Source organism: Apium graveolens, chromosome 5 (genome assembly GCF_009905375.1).
Source record: "Apium graveolens cultivar Ventura chromosome 5, ASM990537v1, whole genome shotgun sequence".
In the NCBI taxonomy this organism is placed as follows: Eukaryota; Viridiplantae; Streptophyta; class Magnoliopsida; order Apiales; family Apiaceae; genus Apium; species Apium graveolens.
The window spans coordinates 20066988-20083317 of record NC_133651.1 but is presented as its reverse complement, the minus strand read 5'-3'; the positions used below and the strand labels follow the sequence as shown (position 1 = coordinate 20083317).

Here is a 16330-nt window from a genome sequence, read left to right as displayed (position 1 = left end):
GAACATATGGCCCGGGCCCCGCGTAACCTTAAAGAAAAGTTGAAGGCGACATGGAAGTAGGTGCAGCTGCCACCCCCTTCACCAGAAAGCTGAAGTTCATTCCCAGGGAATCTAGGCTTAAATACTTTAAATTTGATTCCTTCGACGGACTGGCCGACCCCGAGGAGCACCTTAATTACTTTGAACATATTTCGAACATCTATGACTACAGTGACCTCACGAGGTGCCGTTTCTTCGTATCAACACTGAAGGGAGGAGCACAGAAGTGGTTCAGCCGGATTCCGTCCTGGAGTGTAGATTCATGAAAAGACTTTCTGGAAATATTTTTGAAGAGATTCCAGGCCAACCGTATGAATAAATTACAAATGTGCCATTTGAAAACAATCCAGCAAAGAAGCAAGGAATCAATCCCCGAGTTTATCAAGAGATTTCCAGAACCTGTTAACCAACTCTCCAACCTGGAGGAAAACAAGGTTGTGAACATCTTTCGAAGGAATTTACACCTTGTGTCTTACGAATGTTATGTCAAATATCTGATCTACGGAGAACCCCAGAGCCTCGCATCCATTTACACCTTGGCCTCCAAGTTCATAAAAGAGAATGACTTCCTTAGATCGATGAAGATGAATAGAAGGATCCATGATGATGATGAATCCCCAGAAAGACGCTCATCATACTGGAAAGACAAAAGTTTCAAGGTGGATAGACAGTCTAACTACATCCAACACTCACAGGGAACCCCACCCCGGAGTGGATATTCAGGACCTAAAAAGAATGACAAAAAACTAAAAGCCAAAAGAGATCCCAAGCCGGAGCCCAAATGGACACCTCTTAACAGACCCTGGGCTGACATCTTAAGGGAGGTCAAAAGAAATCTATTCTACTACCCTCCAAAACCACTGCTCGCATCCCCGGAGAATAGGGCAAGGGATAAACACTGCGGATACCACAAAGACCACAGTCACACAACTGAGAAATGTTTCTTTTTCAAATTGTTCATCAAAGATCAAATCAAAAAAGGAATTATGAACCAGTATATACAGACAAAACCCAACGACAAAGACAAAGCCCCGAGAGGTAGCAAGCATGTGGTCAATGTCATCTTTAGGGGCACAACCTCACCACCCCAGGGTCCGGACATGGACAATGACGTTATAATGATCCAACCTTTTGAAGATGAGCCGATTTACTTCTCCTACTCAGATTACGAAGGACTCGACCCGAATCACAACCAGACACTGGTGGTAACTCTGGATTTTGCGGATAATGAGGTAAAGAGGATTTTAGTTGATAATGGTTCTTCTGCAAATATAATTTTTGAACATACTTGGAGCCGAATGAAGCTGGGCCATTTATGCATAGATCCTTGCCTTAAAGACCCCCTTTATGGATTTAGGAACTCAATGATACCAATACGGGGTGTAATATATTTCCCAGTCACCTTTGAAACTGCCCCCAGCAGGTTTTGCATGTCATGAAGTTCTATGTGATAAGCAACATCTTCCTACAATATGATTCTGGGAGGGCCGACAATCACCAAACTCCGGGCTATCCCGTCAACTATACATCTGAAGCTTAAGTTCCCCACCCCGGGAGGCATCGTAGAGCTTAAAGGATATAGAGACATGGCATGCATGTGTTACGAACAAGCTTTAGTCATGGCAGAGACAGAACCAGAAAACAGAAAGAAGGCTATGTCCCTACCCAAGGGGAAAAGCCTAAAGAAGCATCGGGACCACTAAGTAAAAGAGAAAGATTGGATGTGAATTTCATAGAAGATTCGGGATACAACGTAACCAACGCAAATACCCAGATTCAAAAGTTCGTTGAGATAAAATAAAAAAACCAAGGTTCAACAAATTCGCTCATGATCAAGTTACCGGCTATACGGACAGTAAAAGTTGAATTTGACTCTGGGAACCCCACTCGGAAGTTGTGAAATCGGGAAAGGCTTGGAATCAACTTTCCGGGCAGAGCTCATCAAATTACTGAAAGAATATGCAGATGTATTTACCTGGAACCCGGAGGATATGTCTGAAATCGATGAATTAGTATCAATGCACAGCTTAAACGTTGATCCAAGACATAAACCGATCAAACAGAAATGAAGAAATTTCACCCCGGAGCGCCAACAAGCAATCGATGAAGAAGTGGAAAAGCTCCTCAAGGACGAAATCATAAGTGAAATTAAGTATCCGGATTGGCTTGACAATGTCGTGATGGTCAAAAAACCAAATGGGAAATGGAGGATGCGTGTTGATTACACGAGTCTGAATTTGGCGTGCCCTAAAGATTCCTACCCTCTCTCCAATATCAATCAGCTGATTGATGCGACTTCAGACCATGTAATACTAAGTTTCATGGATGCTTTTTCCGGATACAATCAGGTCAAGATGGATCTGAAGGACATCGCGAAAAAAACTTTCATAACCCATCGAGCTGTATATGCTTTCATTATAATGTCGTTTGGACTCATCAACACCGGAGCCACCTATCATAAAATGATGAACACCATCTTTAAGAGTCAACTGGGAAGGAATATGGAATCGTATATCGATAACATGATCTCCAAATCAATTTCAGTCCCGGGCCACATCAAAGACCTCAAGGAATGTTTCGACAACTTAAGGAAATATAATATGAAGCTCAACCCGAAGAAATGCGCATTCGAAGTCCCTGCAGGAAAGTTCCTGGGCTTCCTGATTAGTGAAAGAGGGATTGAACCAAACCCAAAAAAGATAAATGTAATACTAGAAATGAAAGTGCCCTAAACCCAAAATCGCATTCAAAAGCTGGCAGGATGCCTCACAGCACTTCCCAGGTTTATCTCAAAATTTGCAGAAAGGTGTCTCCCCTCCTTCAAGTTGCTCAAAGGAGCCCGAAACATAAAGTTGATAGACTGGACCCCGGAGTTTAACTCAGCATTTGAGGAAGTTAAGAAACATTTGATGAACCCCCCAATTCTGTCAAAATCGAAGCCCGGAGAACCCCTATCTCTCTACACAGCTGTCGGCCCGAGAGTTATCTCTTATGCTCTTATTCGGGAAGAAAAAGTAGTCCAGAACCCTGTGTATTATGTCAGCCAAGTTCTCAAAGATGTTGAAACTCGGTACCCAAACTTGGAAAAGTGTGTCTTGGCCCTCGTACACTCAAGCAGGAAGCTAAGGCAATACTTCCAAGGTCGAGAAATTAAGTTGGTCACTAATCAGCCACTCCTAAAAATCATCCACAAACCCTATGCATCCGATAGGATGGTCAATTGGGCAATCGAGCTGAGTAAGTTTAACATCAAGTTTATACTCTGGACAACAATAAAGGCCCAGGCACTAGCTGAGTTTGTCATGGAATGCACATTTCCCGAAGCCCCATCGATCACCACAAACCCAAATAATATCGAAAATGAAGCTCTTAACAAGAACACATGGACATTATACGTTGATGGATCGACAATGGCTGAGCGATTCGGGGTTGGTCTCATCCTTACTAGTCCGAAAGGGTTCAACATCCAACAAGCAATAACTTTCGCTTTCAAAGCAACAAATAATCAGGCCGAGTACAAAGCACTATTATTCGGACTCAAATTAGAAAAATCTCTTGGGGTTAACAAGCCTAATTATCCACAGTAACTCTCATATTGTGGTCAACGAACAAACGAGGAGTACATTGCAAAAGATCAAAAGCTAGCACAATACCAAGCCATGGTAAGGGGTATCCTAGAAACTATCCCAGATACAACAATCCTACAGATCAACAGAGAAGAAAACTCAAAAGCTGATGAGCTCTCCAACTAGTATAAAATACTTCGGATCTTAGCAGTTCAGTCTATTTCGAAGAACTCCGGGCACCAAGCACAGAACGGGCTAAAATCTTATGCATCACCAGCCCGAAAAATTGGATGACCCATTTTATAGCTTACTTAAAAGATGGGACTCTCCCAGAAGACAAGAACAAGGCCATGTACTTGAAACATAAAGCTGCTCATTTATCCCTCGAAGATGATCAGCTATACAGATGAACTTTTTCAGCACCGACTCTAAAGTGTGTAGACCCGGATGAAGCCGATTATTGTCTCCTGGAGGTGCATGAAGGTATTTGTCGTGATCATTTAGCAACAAAGGCTTTGGCATACAAAGTCATCGCACAAGGGTATTATTGGCCAACAATCCATACTGATGCAATTATATATGTAAAAAAATGTGACCAATGTCAAAAGTTCAGCAATGTGCCAAAGCAGAGTTCGAATCTACCTGCATCACTACTCTCTCCAATACTTTTTGTTATCTTGGTATAGACATCATGAGTCCTTTTCCCTAGGCCAGATGAGACCTACGCTATGTGTGAGTGGCAATTGACTACATGACCAAATGGGCGGAAGCAAAGACAATGAGAACAATTAAACAACAGGATTGTATAAAGTTCATGGACTCTATAGTGATGTGGTTCGGGATCCCTATGATATTGGTCTCGGACAACGGACTCCAGTTTGTTGGCTCGGACTTCGAAAGTTACCTTAAAGAGCTCGAGATCAAGCACAAGAGGTCATCTGTGGCACACCCATAAGGAAATGGACAAGTAGAAGTGACCTATAGAACCATACTCTGGGGCCTCGAGAAAAGACTGAAAGAATCCAAAAAGAAATGGCCGGATAACTCCCAAAGGTCTTGTGGGCATACAGAACCACACCAAGAACATGCACCGGGGAAACACCTTTCAAACTCGCATACGATTCGGAGGCTAGACTCCCATTGGAAACCGGGTCCCCATCTCACAGAGTCATCCACTTTGATAAAGTGTCCAACATTGAGGGCCTAAGGACAAACCTGGAGTTACTGGATGAAGTAAGAGACCGGGCAATGCAAAAAATAGAGAGATACAAAGAGAAGACAAAGCTCTACTTAGTGAAGAAGGCCAAAATCAAGCATGAAGTCGGAGATTTGGTTCTGCGGGATACGGAAGCTTCAGACCCAACAAACCAAGGTAAGCTGTAACTTGGAAGGGCCGTATAAAATCAAAGAAGTGCTGCGCCCAGGAACCTACAAGCTGAGCTACCTTAATGACATCGAGGTCCCAAACACTTGGCACGGAGCTCTGCTAAGAAAATTCTACCAGTAATTAAAAGGTGCACATTCCGGAGTTATCTCTCTACTAGAGCTATAATTTTTTTATTCCCAAAATAAGAGATTTAAAATCTGTATCCATTTATCCCGAAATGTAATCACCACCAGATTTCTATTGAAATGAAATACCATGTTTTGAGCATCCTATAGCTCAGAATAATTTTAATCCTATGATTAGATTATAACTATTACATGCAAACCCAAATGCATGATTAATTACTATAATTAAGCACAATCCATGTGCATTTAGAAAATTTTCTCAAGTTTAAATTTTTTACCCCGACCCGGAGTCTATTAAACACAGTCCATGTGTACTTAGAAAATTTTCTCAATATTAGTTTTTTACCCCTACCCGGGGTCAATTATATACAGACCATGTGTACTTAGAATTTTTTTTCAATTTTAGTTTTTACCCCTACCCGGGGTCAATTAAACACAGTCCATGTGTACTTGAAAATTTTCTCAATTTTAGTTTTTACCCATACCTTGGGTCAATTAAACATAGTCCATGTGTACTTAGAAAATTTTCTTAATTTTAGTTTTTACCCCTACTCGAGGTCAAATAAGCACAGTCCGTGTGCACATAGAAAATTTTCTTTATTTTAAATTTTATACCCCTACCCGACATCCATTAAGCACAGTCCATGTGTACTTAAAAAAGTTTCTCTATTTTTACTTTTTTACCCCTATCCGGGGCCGATTAAGCACAATACATGTTCACTTAATTTTTTTTCTCTATTTTAATTTTTATACCCCTACCCAGGGTCGCTTAAGCACAACCCATATGTTAGAAAAATTTGCTAACGTCAAAAGTTTTACCCAAAACAATAAGAATGCAAAACAGAAATGCATATAACAAAGCATAAATTTAAAACCCCCGGAGAAATCAAGCCCCGACAACTCCAAATTATAAGCGACAATTACAAGCCAAATGGCTTAGTTCCAGAATGACTTAAAGTACGAAGAAATTAAAGTTACAAGCCATAAAGGCCAAATATTTTCATTCTTTTACTTGTGGCTCGGGGGAGGAGAAGGAGGTTGTTCTTCAGGGAGCGAAGGCTGCTATGCTAGGGGCTGCTCGGGGGGAGGAGGAGCAGAAGTTGAAGGACCAACCCCGATTTCAGTCGCCGCTATTGTATTGGCTTCCTCCTCGAGTCTGGTCTCCTCTTTAATATACAGGTCCAGAAAGCCGTCAATTTGAACCCCGGGAACTTCAACGAGATACCGGGAGGCAACCTTCCAGCCTATCTGAATTTTCTCTTTGGCCTTCTCGTTTAGCTATTCAAAATACGATGGAGTTCCCCAGAAATTAGCCTGGACCTCGTACGGAGTTGGTTTAGCAACTAGCGTCTTCTTCAACTTTCGGTTCTCCTCCGCATCTCCTTCACCGCAGCATCTGCCCGGTCCTACTTAGCACGAAGATCATCCAAAATTTTCTTGTGAGCCGCATTCTCCTTAGCATTAGCCTCCTTTAAGGCTTTTAGCTCCGGGGCCAAGTTTTTCACCTCCGTCTTCGAAACCTCCCTCACATCAGCCTAGGCTTTCAACGTCAAGGAAATCGCCACAAGGCCAGCAACTCGGGAATTAGCCTGAAAGGGGAATGATTGTCATGACGAAAAAGAAATTCACAAAGAAAAAAAGACAAGTACAATGAAAATACTTACGACAATAACATCCTCCTGCATCCCCACCAGGAAGTCTTCAAAAGGCTCCCTCAAGTACTTCCTGCTTTTAGCAGTTGTAACATCGTTCTCAAAGAGCTTCTTATGATGAGTCTCCAGAGTGAAGCTAGCTAGAAACGCCTTGAGTGTCTCCGGGGTATCCGGGGCCATTCAATAACAATATTTTTAGAGGCCCGGCTCCCAGAACCCTTAGCATCCTCAACATCGTCCCCGAAAACATTTTTCTTCTTCCTAGGAGCCTTCTCCTTCTCCTTTTCCCATGGGGCTCAGCAATCTGAATGTTAGTCCTCCCCGGGTTCACAACAACAATGTTTCTTGTCCCGGACCCCCTAGCGCCAGTAACCACCTCATCAGCCTTCTTGCCTTTCCCGACCTCCAAGCTGATCAACCCACCACTAATCATCTTGCAGCGAGCAACCTGATCTCTTAATTGAGCAGACATGTTGTTCGGGTACGGAAGAAGCTTCTGAATACCTGAAATGAAACCAAATCAAGCATTAGACCCAGATTCAAATCAATCATTAAACAAGGGAAATGTTAAATAGAAAGGATTAATAACTTACAGTCGGCGGCATGCATCTCAACATTATTGTTAAAAGTATCCCGGGTTCACTGCCCTTGGGGTGCCCCACAGAAGGAATACACCATCGTGAGGGCTCCTTGTCTGAACTTCTGAACCAGAAATTTATCTATTTTTAACTCACGCTTGTATAGTGGCATGAACTCTAGGTTCCCACTCCAGACAGAAATGAACTCCTGATGCCAACCTTTACGTGAATTTAATATGCTAACCGGGAGCACCATTTTGTCAAACGGATAACCACAATCCTCTATCCGGAACATGAATTCATACGAAGGTTTGCTAGTGGATTTTTTTAATCTTGAAAATATGGTGAAAAAGTCTGAAGATGGGGAGATAATCTTTGGAGTGACAACAAGCTAAAAACTAGTTAATCCATCTTACTAAGTTAGAAGCCAACTGGGTGAAGGGAACCCCATAACATCCCGACACAAAGACTTAGTGAACTGGTGTAAACCTAGGCGCATACCCCAGAGGTGCTCTAGTGGAATTCTGACATCCCCCGGCCGGTCTGTAGTACACACGCTCGTGTGGCTCTGACCACCTCCACTCATGCTCCTCCCCGAGGTTAACCGTATGCCGGAGCGCGCTATCTACCTCGGCATCAGTGTATCGCTCCCCAATGTCCTTATGAACCGGACCACACTCATATCTAGTCCCCAGGGCATTAAAGAATAAATTATCAAGAGAAGTCTCATCATGTGGCTCCCTACCATCCAAACCCTCTGGGCCCCATACGCCGCGGACAAATCACAATAATAAAAACCTAAGGGACGAGGATCCTTTCTACACTGTACAAAGTAGTGGTCAACATCCTCCTATGACTTATCTTCGTTTGCTAACGTCCCCCCGGGGCCCAAAACTAAAGTCTCCGCCAACACCTGAACTGGTCTCTCAATACGAGGAGGCATTTCTATAGAATCACTAGAGGAAAAAGAAGAGCTGGGTTCTATGTCACCTATGAATTCGGGTCTATCCGAGTTGTGCTTTTTAAGGTTAGCGAATTGTTTAAATCTTCTACTTTTCATATACTAGATATGTATTACCCGGAGTCAATGCCACAGCCGAACCCAAACACATAAACAATTGAAACTCAGAAACAAATTTTATGAAATTTAAAGGCCAAAAATCAGATCTATAGCATATACATACAAATATAATCACAAACATATACACCAAGAACACATTGAGTCACCCCAGATTCAACCGAGTTTCCATGAAAAAAACCCAGTTTAATGCATGAAAATCAAACAAAACCAAACACTCGCCGTACAAATCAAACACAAAATTATCACCAGAACACGATAAAGCCTTACAATCACACAAACACGAGTTCAAAACCCCAAAATTGGAACGAACTCGAAATGAAAAACTAAACAATAGTTATGCTACTTCGAAAGAAAAGACGACATGCAAGATAAAAACGTAGAGAAAAGAGAAAGTAAAGAGAACTTACAAAGAAACAGGAGAAAATGTAGAGGTTTCGATGACAAAAGTTATGAAAATCTCCGGAAAAGCTCTGGAATGCAGAAAGCACGGGTGTTTTTTTGGCTCTCGTTTGTATGTTTGCATAAAAGATAAGAGAGAAGTGGAGATAGTATATATAGGGGAGAGAAGAAAGTGAAGAGTCGGGGGACAGGATAGACACATGGCCCACGGTCACTAGCCTTGAAGAAAGCAAAACTGTTGCAGTTGATATTTATACGCTGTCATTTTTAATAATTACAACCATGTAATTATTTGTGGCACGTCTTTTCAGGAAAAAAAGGGGGAAAATGAACATTTCTTACACCCAAATATATATATATATATACATAGGGTCTGTTAGATATATTTGAGATGTCATGTCTAATATGTTCATGTTTAGTTTTCAGGTCTTAACAAACAGGAAATATCAGTACTTACTGAAAGTCAGAACTTAAGGATATCAGGACTTAGATTATCAGAAGATAATATCAGAAGATGGATATCACAACTTAAGTACTGGAGGACTAACAGTTAAGGAAGGAAGCTGATTTACAGGAAAGAAGATCGAGACTAATACAAAAAGAAGATATGCATGGAAAGAGTTAGAGGACTTAAAGAATTGTATAAGATATTTGATTAATATATTTTAGGAGACTGAATTATATTCCATATCAATTAGAAGTTATCTTGTAACTGTGTACTATATAAACACAAACATAGGTTTACACTATATGTGTTATCATTATCGAGAAGATCATACATTGTAACCTAGCAGCTCTCGTGATATTTGTTCATCATTGAGAGAGAACAGTTCCATTGTAACAGAGTTTATTTTATCGAACATATCTGTTTACTGTTACTTATATTCGAAATCGATTTGATTGTATACTACATGTATTCAACCCCCTTCTACAGTGTTGTGTGACCTAACAAGTGGTATCAGAGCCTATCTGTTAACACACATACAGTAAAGATCCAAAACAATCATGTCTGAAGAAGCAGAAAATCCAACCAAGCCCGCCTAAACTGAAGAAACTCAAAAGACTCAAATCCACATTCGATATGAGACTATAAGGGTTCCCATACTAAGACCTTCTGAGTACCCCATATGAAAAGTGAAGATGGCTATGTTTCTGGAAGCTATAGATCCATAATACCTTGACAGAATTAATGAAGGATCGCATAAGCCAACCAAGCTCTCTGTTGTTGTTGCAGATCAGCCAGCAAAGACCATACCAAAGGAGAAAAGTGAGTATATAGCTGAAGATATCTCATCCATTGCCAAGGATGCAAAGGTAAGGCATTTATTGCATAGTGCCATTGATAATGTCATGTCAAACAGGGTAATTCACTGCAAGACTGCAAAGGAGATATGGGATGCTTTGGAGACAAGATGCCAGGGAACTGATGCAATCAAGAAGAACAGGAGGACTATACTCACTCAAGAGTATGAGCACTTTGACTCAAAAAGTGATGAGTCATTAATTGACTTATATGACAGGTTTGTCAAACTCTTGAATGATCTATCACTGGTGGACAAGGAATATGATCTTGAAGATTCAAATCTAAAATTCCTTTTAGCTCTTCCTGAAAGTTGGGATTTGAAGGCTACTATTATAAGAGACAACTATGCTCTTGATGAAACTACTCTTGATGAAATTTATGGTATGCTCAAGACTTATGAACTTGAGATGGATCAAAGAAGTAAGAGACAATGGAGAAAGTCAAGGACAGTTGCTCTTAAGGCTGAGGAGGAATTCCCCAAAGTGGTGTCTCAAGGAAAGGCAAAGGAAAATCTCTCATCACAAAGTCTGATTCAGAATCATCAAGTTCTGATGATGATGATTCAGAAACTGAAAGTTTACCTGAAGAAGATACTGATGAAGAGATGATGAAATTGTGTGCTCTTATGGTGAAGGGTATCACAAAGATTGCCTACAGGAAATTCAGAAGGGGAAAGAAGTTTTTCAAGAAAGGTGGAAGTATTGATAAGAAAGGTTTTAGAAAATCTGAAGGCAAAGGTGCAAAGTCTGACAGAGGAGACAACTCAAAAGTCAAATGCTACAATTGTGGTGAAAGAGGCCACATATATCCTGACTGTAAGAAAGGAAAAAGTGACAAAGGCAAGACACTTGTCACAAAGAAGAAAAGCTGGAAAGACTCTTCAGATTCTAAAGATGAGGTGAACTATGCATTGATTGCAAATGCTAATGGCAGCCCTGAAACTGCTGAAGTAAAGGTACCTCAAACAACTTATGCCTTTTATACTGATGATATTACTGAGTTGAGAATATATCTTAAAACCATGTTTATTAGCTACAGAGATCAAACTTTAACATGTGAAAGATTAACTTCTGAAAATCTTTCTTTTAAGAAAAGGAATGATTATTTAGAAAATGAGTTAGTTATGTTCCATCAAACTCAGAAAGAGAGAGATGATGCTTTTTACTTTAGAGATGAATTGCTAAAATTGAATAAATCTCTCAAAACTGAGTTAGAAAAAGAAAAAGAGATTATCAGGACTTGGACTAACTCTGGCAGAATAACTTAGAACTTATTAAGTAGTGGAAACTGAAAAGAGGGCTTAGGTTATGGAGATGATAAAAGTGAAAAAGGAACCGAACAAATTGAGCCAATTATTGTTAAACAAACTGTTAAGCCAAAGGTAAATCCTGTTAAGTTTGTAGCTAAAACTGTAAAGTCTGATTCTGAAAAGATGAAAGAGTCTGAGACAGAAGTTAAGGAGAAGTCAACTTCTGACAAATTAGAACAGGATAAACCAGCTGAAGTCAACATAGGCTTAATGACTAAGAAGCAGCTTAAGCATAAGCTAAAAGAAATAAGGAATGTCAACAAGGTTAAGGCAGCTAGAAAAAATAGGAATGGAAAGCTAGGTGTGAATAAAAGTAATAATTATATGCCTGTTCCTAATGCTCCTAGAAAGAAATGTTATAACTATGGAAACTCTAACCATCTTGCTTCTTTTTGCAGGAAGAATAAGAATATAAACTCTTTACCTCCTAAGTCAGGAGTTAAGAGTCAGTCTGTTAGGTTTAAGCCACAAAATCCTTGTTTTCATTGTGGAAGTTTATGGCATTCCATTTATACTTGTAAGGAATATCATAGTTTATACTATGATTATTATCAAATAAAACCTTCTTTGAAGAAAGTTGCTTTAATTCCTTCTAGTGTAAAATCTAATGCAAAGTCTGATATAAGTTCTGATAAACAGCATGTTAGCGTAAACTCTGATATTAAATCCGCTGCAAATGCTAACAAACTTAAAAAGGCCAAAGGATCCAAGCAAGTCTATGTCCTTAAAATTAACCATTAGTGGTCTTTGTGATTGCAGGGCAACAGGAGAAACATCCTAGTACTGGATAGTGGATGTTCAGGACATATGACTTGAGATAAAGCCCTGCTCTCAGACTTTGTGGAGAAAGCTGGCCCAGAAGTTTCTTATGGAGATGGAAACATGGGAAAAACTCTGGGATATGGCAATATTAATCTTGGGAATGTCATCATTGAAATAATAGCTCTTGTCTCAGGACTTAAACACAATCTGCTGAGTGTGAGTAAAATCTGTGACAGAGGTTATCATGTGGATTTTTTTGAAGAACATTGTGAAGTTCTAAGCAATTCTACAGGAAAAGTGGTTCTAAAAGGTTGCAGGCATGGTAACATTTATGAAGCCAGACTTTCAACAAGTTCTGATGGGTCTGCAATCTGTCTGATGAGTAGAGCATCAATTGAAGAAAGCTGGAATTGGCATAAAAGACTCTCTCATTTAAACTTCAACAACATAAATGAGCTTATAAAGAAAGATCTTGTGAGAGGATTGCCAAAATCAGTATTTGCTCCTGATGGCCTTTGTGATTCATGTCAAAAGGCAAAACAAAGAAAATCTTCTTTCAAGAACAAAACTGAGTCATCAATTCTTGAGCCTTATCACCTACTACATGTTGATCCATTTGGTCCAGTCAATGTCATGTCTATTGCAAAGAAGAAATATGTTATGGTTATAGTGGATTAGTTCACAAGGTACATCTGGGTGTACTTCTTGCACCAGAAGAATGAAACTGCATTTACTCTAACTGATCATGTCAGACAGCTGGATAAGTTGATCAAAGATTCTGTTAAAATTATAAGAAGTGATAATGGCACTGAGTTCAAGAATTTAATCATGGAAGAGTTCTGTAAAGAGCATGGAATCAAACAGGAATTTTCTGCACCTGGAACTCCACAGCAAAATGGAGTTGTAGAAAGAAAAAACATGACTCTCATTGAAGCTGCACAAACTCTGCTTGATGAAGCAAAGCTGCCAACCTACTTTTGGGCTGAAGCTGTGCAGACTGCTTGTTTTACACCGAATGCAACACTCATAAACAAGCATGGAAAAACACCATATGAGATGATGAAGAAAAAGAAGCCAAATCTGAAATACTTTCATGTATTTGGATGTAAGTGTTTTGTTCTTAAGACTCATCCTGAACAGCTGTCAAAATTTGATCTAAAAGCCGATGAAGGAATTTTTATTGGATATCCACTTTCCACAAAAGCCTTCAAAGTCTACAATTTAAGAACAAGGGTTGTCATAGAATCTATAAATGTAACTTTTGATGATAAGAAGATTACTGGACTTGAAGATTTCAATGATCATGATCAGCTGAGATTTGAAAATGAAGACTTAAATTCTGATTATGTAAATTCTGATGACTTAAACTCTGAACCTGTAAGTACTGATGTCATTGAATCTGTGGTAAAAACTCCAAAGGAAAATGCACCTGTCCAGGGGGAGCAAGCTGAAGATCCTACCACATCTCAAGACTCTTAAGAAGCATCAGAACCTGTCACTGGCTCTTCAAGTGCTGATTCATCTAGTTCTGATAAGCCAAATTCTGATAATTGTGGAAGCTCTGATACTTTAAATCCTGAAGGATCCAAGTCAAACTCTGAAGTCTCAGAGAGCATAACTACAGGGGGAGTATCAGAAAATGCTGATGGAGATAGCATGGATCATGGGGGAGGATCCAGTTCTAGAAGTCAACTTCAATCTGCAAGGAAGTGGACCAAATCACATACACCTGACTTAATTATTGGAGATCCTGAAGCAGGTGTCAGAACTAGAACTGCAACATCAAATAAATGTCTCTATCATTATTTTCTATCTCAGACTGAACCAAAAAAAAATGGAAGAAGCTCTTCAAGATGTTGATTAGGTGCAAGCAATGCAGGAGGAGTTAAATAAATTTGAAAGAAATAAAGTCTGGACCCTAGTGCCAAGACTAAAGAACAGATCAGTTGTTGGCACAAAATTGGTGTTTAGAAACAAAACTGATAGTGATGGCATAATTACAAGGAATAAAGCAAGGCTGGTTGCTAAAGGCTACTCTCAACAGGAGGGTATTGATTATGATGAAATATTTACACCAGTTGCTAGATTAGAAGCCATAAGGATCTTTTTGGCTTATGCTGCTCACAAAAAGTTTAAAGTCTTTCAAATGGATGTGAAAAGTGTTTTTCTTAATGGAGAATTGGAAGAAGAGGTCTATATTGAACAACCTCCAGGCTTTGTATATTCAAAATTTCCAAATCATGTCTACAGGCTTGATAAAGCACTTTATGGCCTTAAGCAAGCTCCTAGAGCATGGTATGAGATTTTAGCTCAATTCCTTCTGGAAAGTGGATTTCATAGAGGTACAATTGATAAAACACTGTTCTACCTCAACCATGGAAATGACTTACTTTTGGTATAGATATATGTTGATGATATCATATTTGGTTCTACAAATGCCAAACTCTGTGAGAGGTTTGCAAAGCTAATGCAGTCAAGATATCAAATAAGTATGATGGGAGAACTTAGTTATTTTCTGGGCATTCAAGTCAAGCAAAATGAAGAAGGTACTTTTATCTGTCAATTCAAGTACACCAGAAATTTATTGAAGAAGTTTGGAATGTAAGATTGTTCAACAACATCCACTCCCATGGCCACTGCAACCAAGTTAGATAAAGATACTGGCTCACCAGTAGATATTACTAACTGCAGAGGTATGATTGGTTCTTTACTCTATTTAACTGCAAGTAGACCTGATATCATGTATGTTACCTGTCTTTGTGCAAGATTTCAGGCTGATCCAAGAGAACCTCACTTAATAGCTGTGAAAAGAATTTTCAAGTACCTTAAGGGTACAGTTGATCAGGGATTGTGGTATCCTAGAGAATCAGATTTTAAGCTAATAGGTTACTCGGATGCAGATTTTGCAGGATGCAAAATACACAGGAAAATCACTAGTGGAAGCTGTCAATTTCTTGGAGGCGGATTGGTTTCTTGGTTTAGCAAGAAACAGAAGTCAATTTCCACATCAACTGTAGAAGCAGAATATATTACTGCAGGAAGTTGTTGTGCGTAGATTCTTTGGATGAAGAATCAGTTACTGGATTATGGGTTAGAATTTTCTAAAATCCCTATTTCCTGTGATAATCAAAGTGCTATTGCTATGACAGGTAATCCAGTTTAACACTCAATGACAAAGCACATCAGCATTAGGTACCATTTCATAAGGGAACATGTGATGGAAGGTACGGTGGAATTGCATTTTGTTCCAACAGATCAACAACTAGCTGATATCTTCATAAAACCAATATGTGAAGCTACTTTTACAAGACTGATAAATGAACTTGGAATGGTTTCAGGTTCTTTCTCTAAATCTGCTTAGTTTTTGTTCTCATGCATCAGACTTAATGATCAGTGTTTACAGATTGTTTTATCTTCATGAAATCTGTTCTTTAATTGAAATTCATTAAATACTGATTGTTATATGATGTGGATCTTTAAACTCTGATAGTGTTTTGAATGTTCTGTGACTATCCAATCCAATGAGGATAACTTTGCTAGATGCTGACCTAGCAGTCTTTAACATACTAGAAATCCCATATTTGAATTAGTTGTTTATGTGGAAACTCATTAACACAAGCAAATTATGATTTTGAGCTTAGTCAAGTTTACTTTGTGTATCTTATTACTAAGTCACAAACTAGATTCTTGCTTCTTATCTGTCAGATTCTGATGTTAATAAATCTTAAGAATGAACTAAATGCTGATAAGCCTCACTTATCAAAAGAAAAGAAAAGAAAAGAAAAGAAAAGTCAGGTACTCATTTGAGATCCAGAGTAAATATGTGGAAGGGAAGACCCAAGTGCATTGCTGGTATTAAGTAATATGCGTTAGAAAAGCAAATAAATTTTCTTGGTGACTTTTCACATTCTCTGATTACTGGAGAAATACTATGACAACAACATAAATTCTGATAAGCAGTCGTGACTCACTTACACTGAGAAACCACTATAAAAAGGAATTTCAAAAGATGCATAAAATGAGCACAAACAGTTGAGGTGGACTCTTGCATAAATTTGTTCTATAGTAGACTTCATGATTGATGACAGATTTTAAGCACTTTTCTTAGTTATGCCTTATTTCTAAGATG

The 16330-nt window shown here is 39.2% G+C and overlaps 1 protein-coding gene across 1 annotated transcript; it reads left to right on the top strand.

Annotated features, from left to right (window-relative positions):
• The first annotated feature begins 365 nt into the window (after nucleotides 1-365).
• Nucleotides 366-1478, top strand: LOC141659898 (uncharacterized). Its single transcript, XM_074466830.1, has one exon. The coding sequence runs from the start codon at nucleotides 366-368 to the stop codon at nucleotides 1476-1478; it is 1113 nt and encodes a 370-aa protein (XP_074322931.1).
• The last annotated feature ends 14852 nt before the right edge of the window (nucleotides 1479-16330 follow it).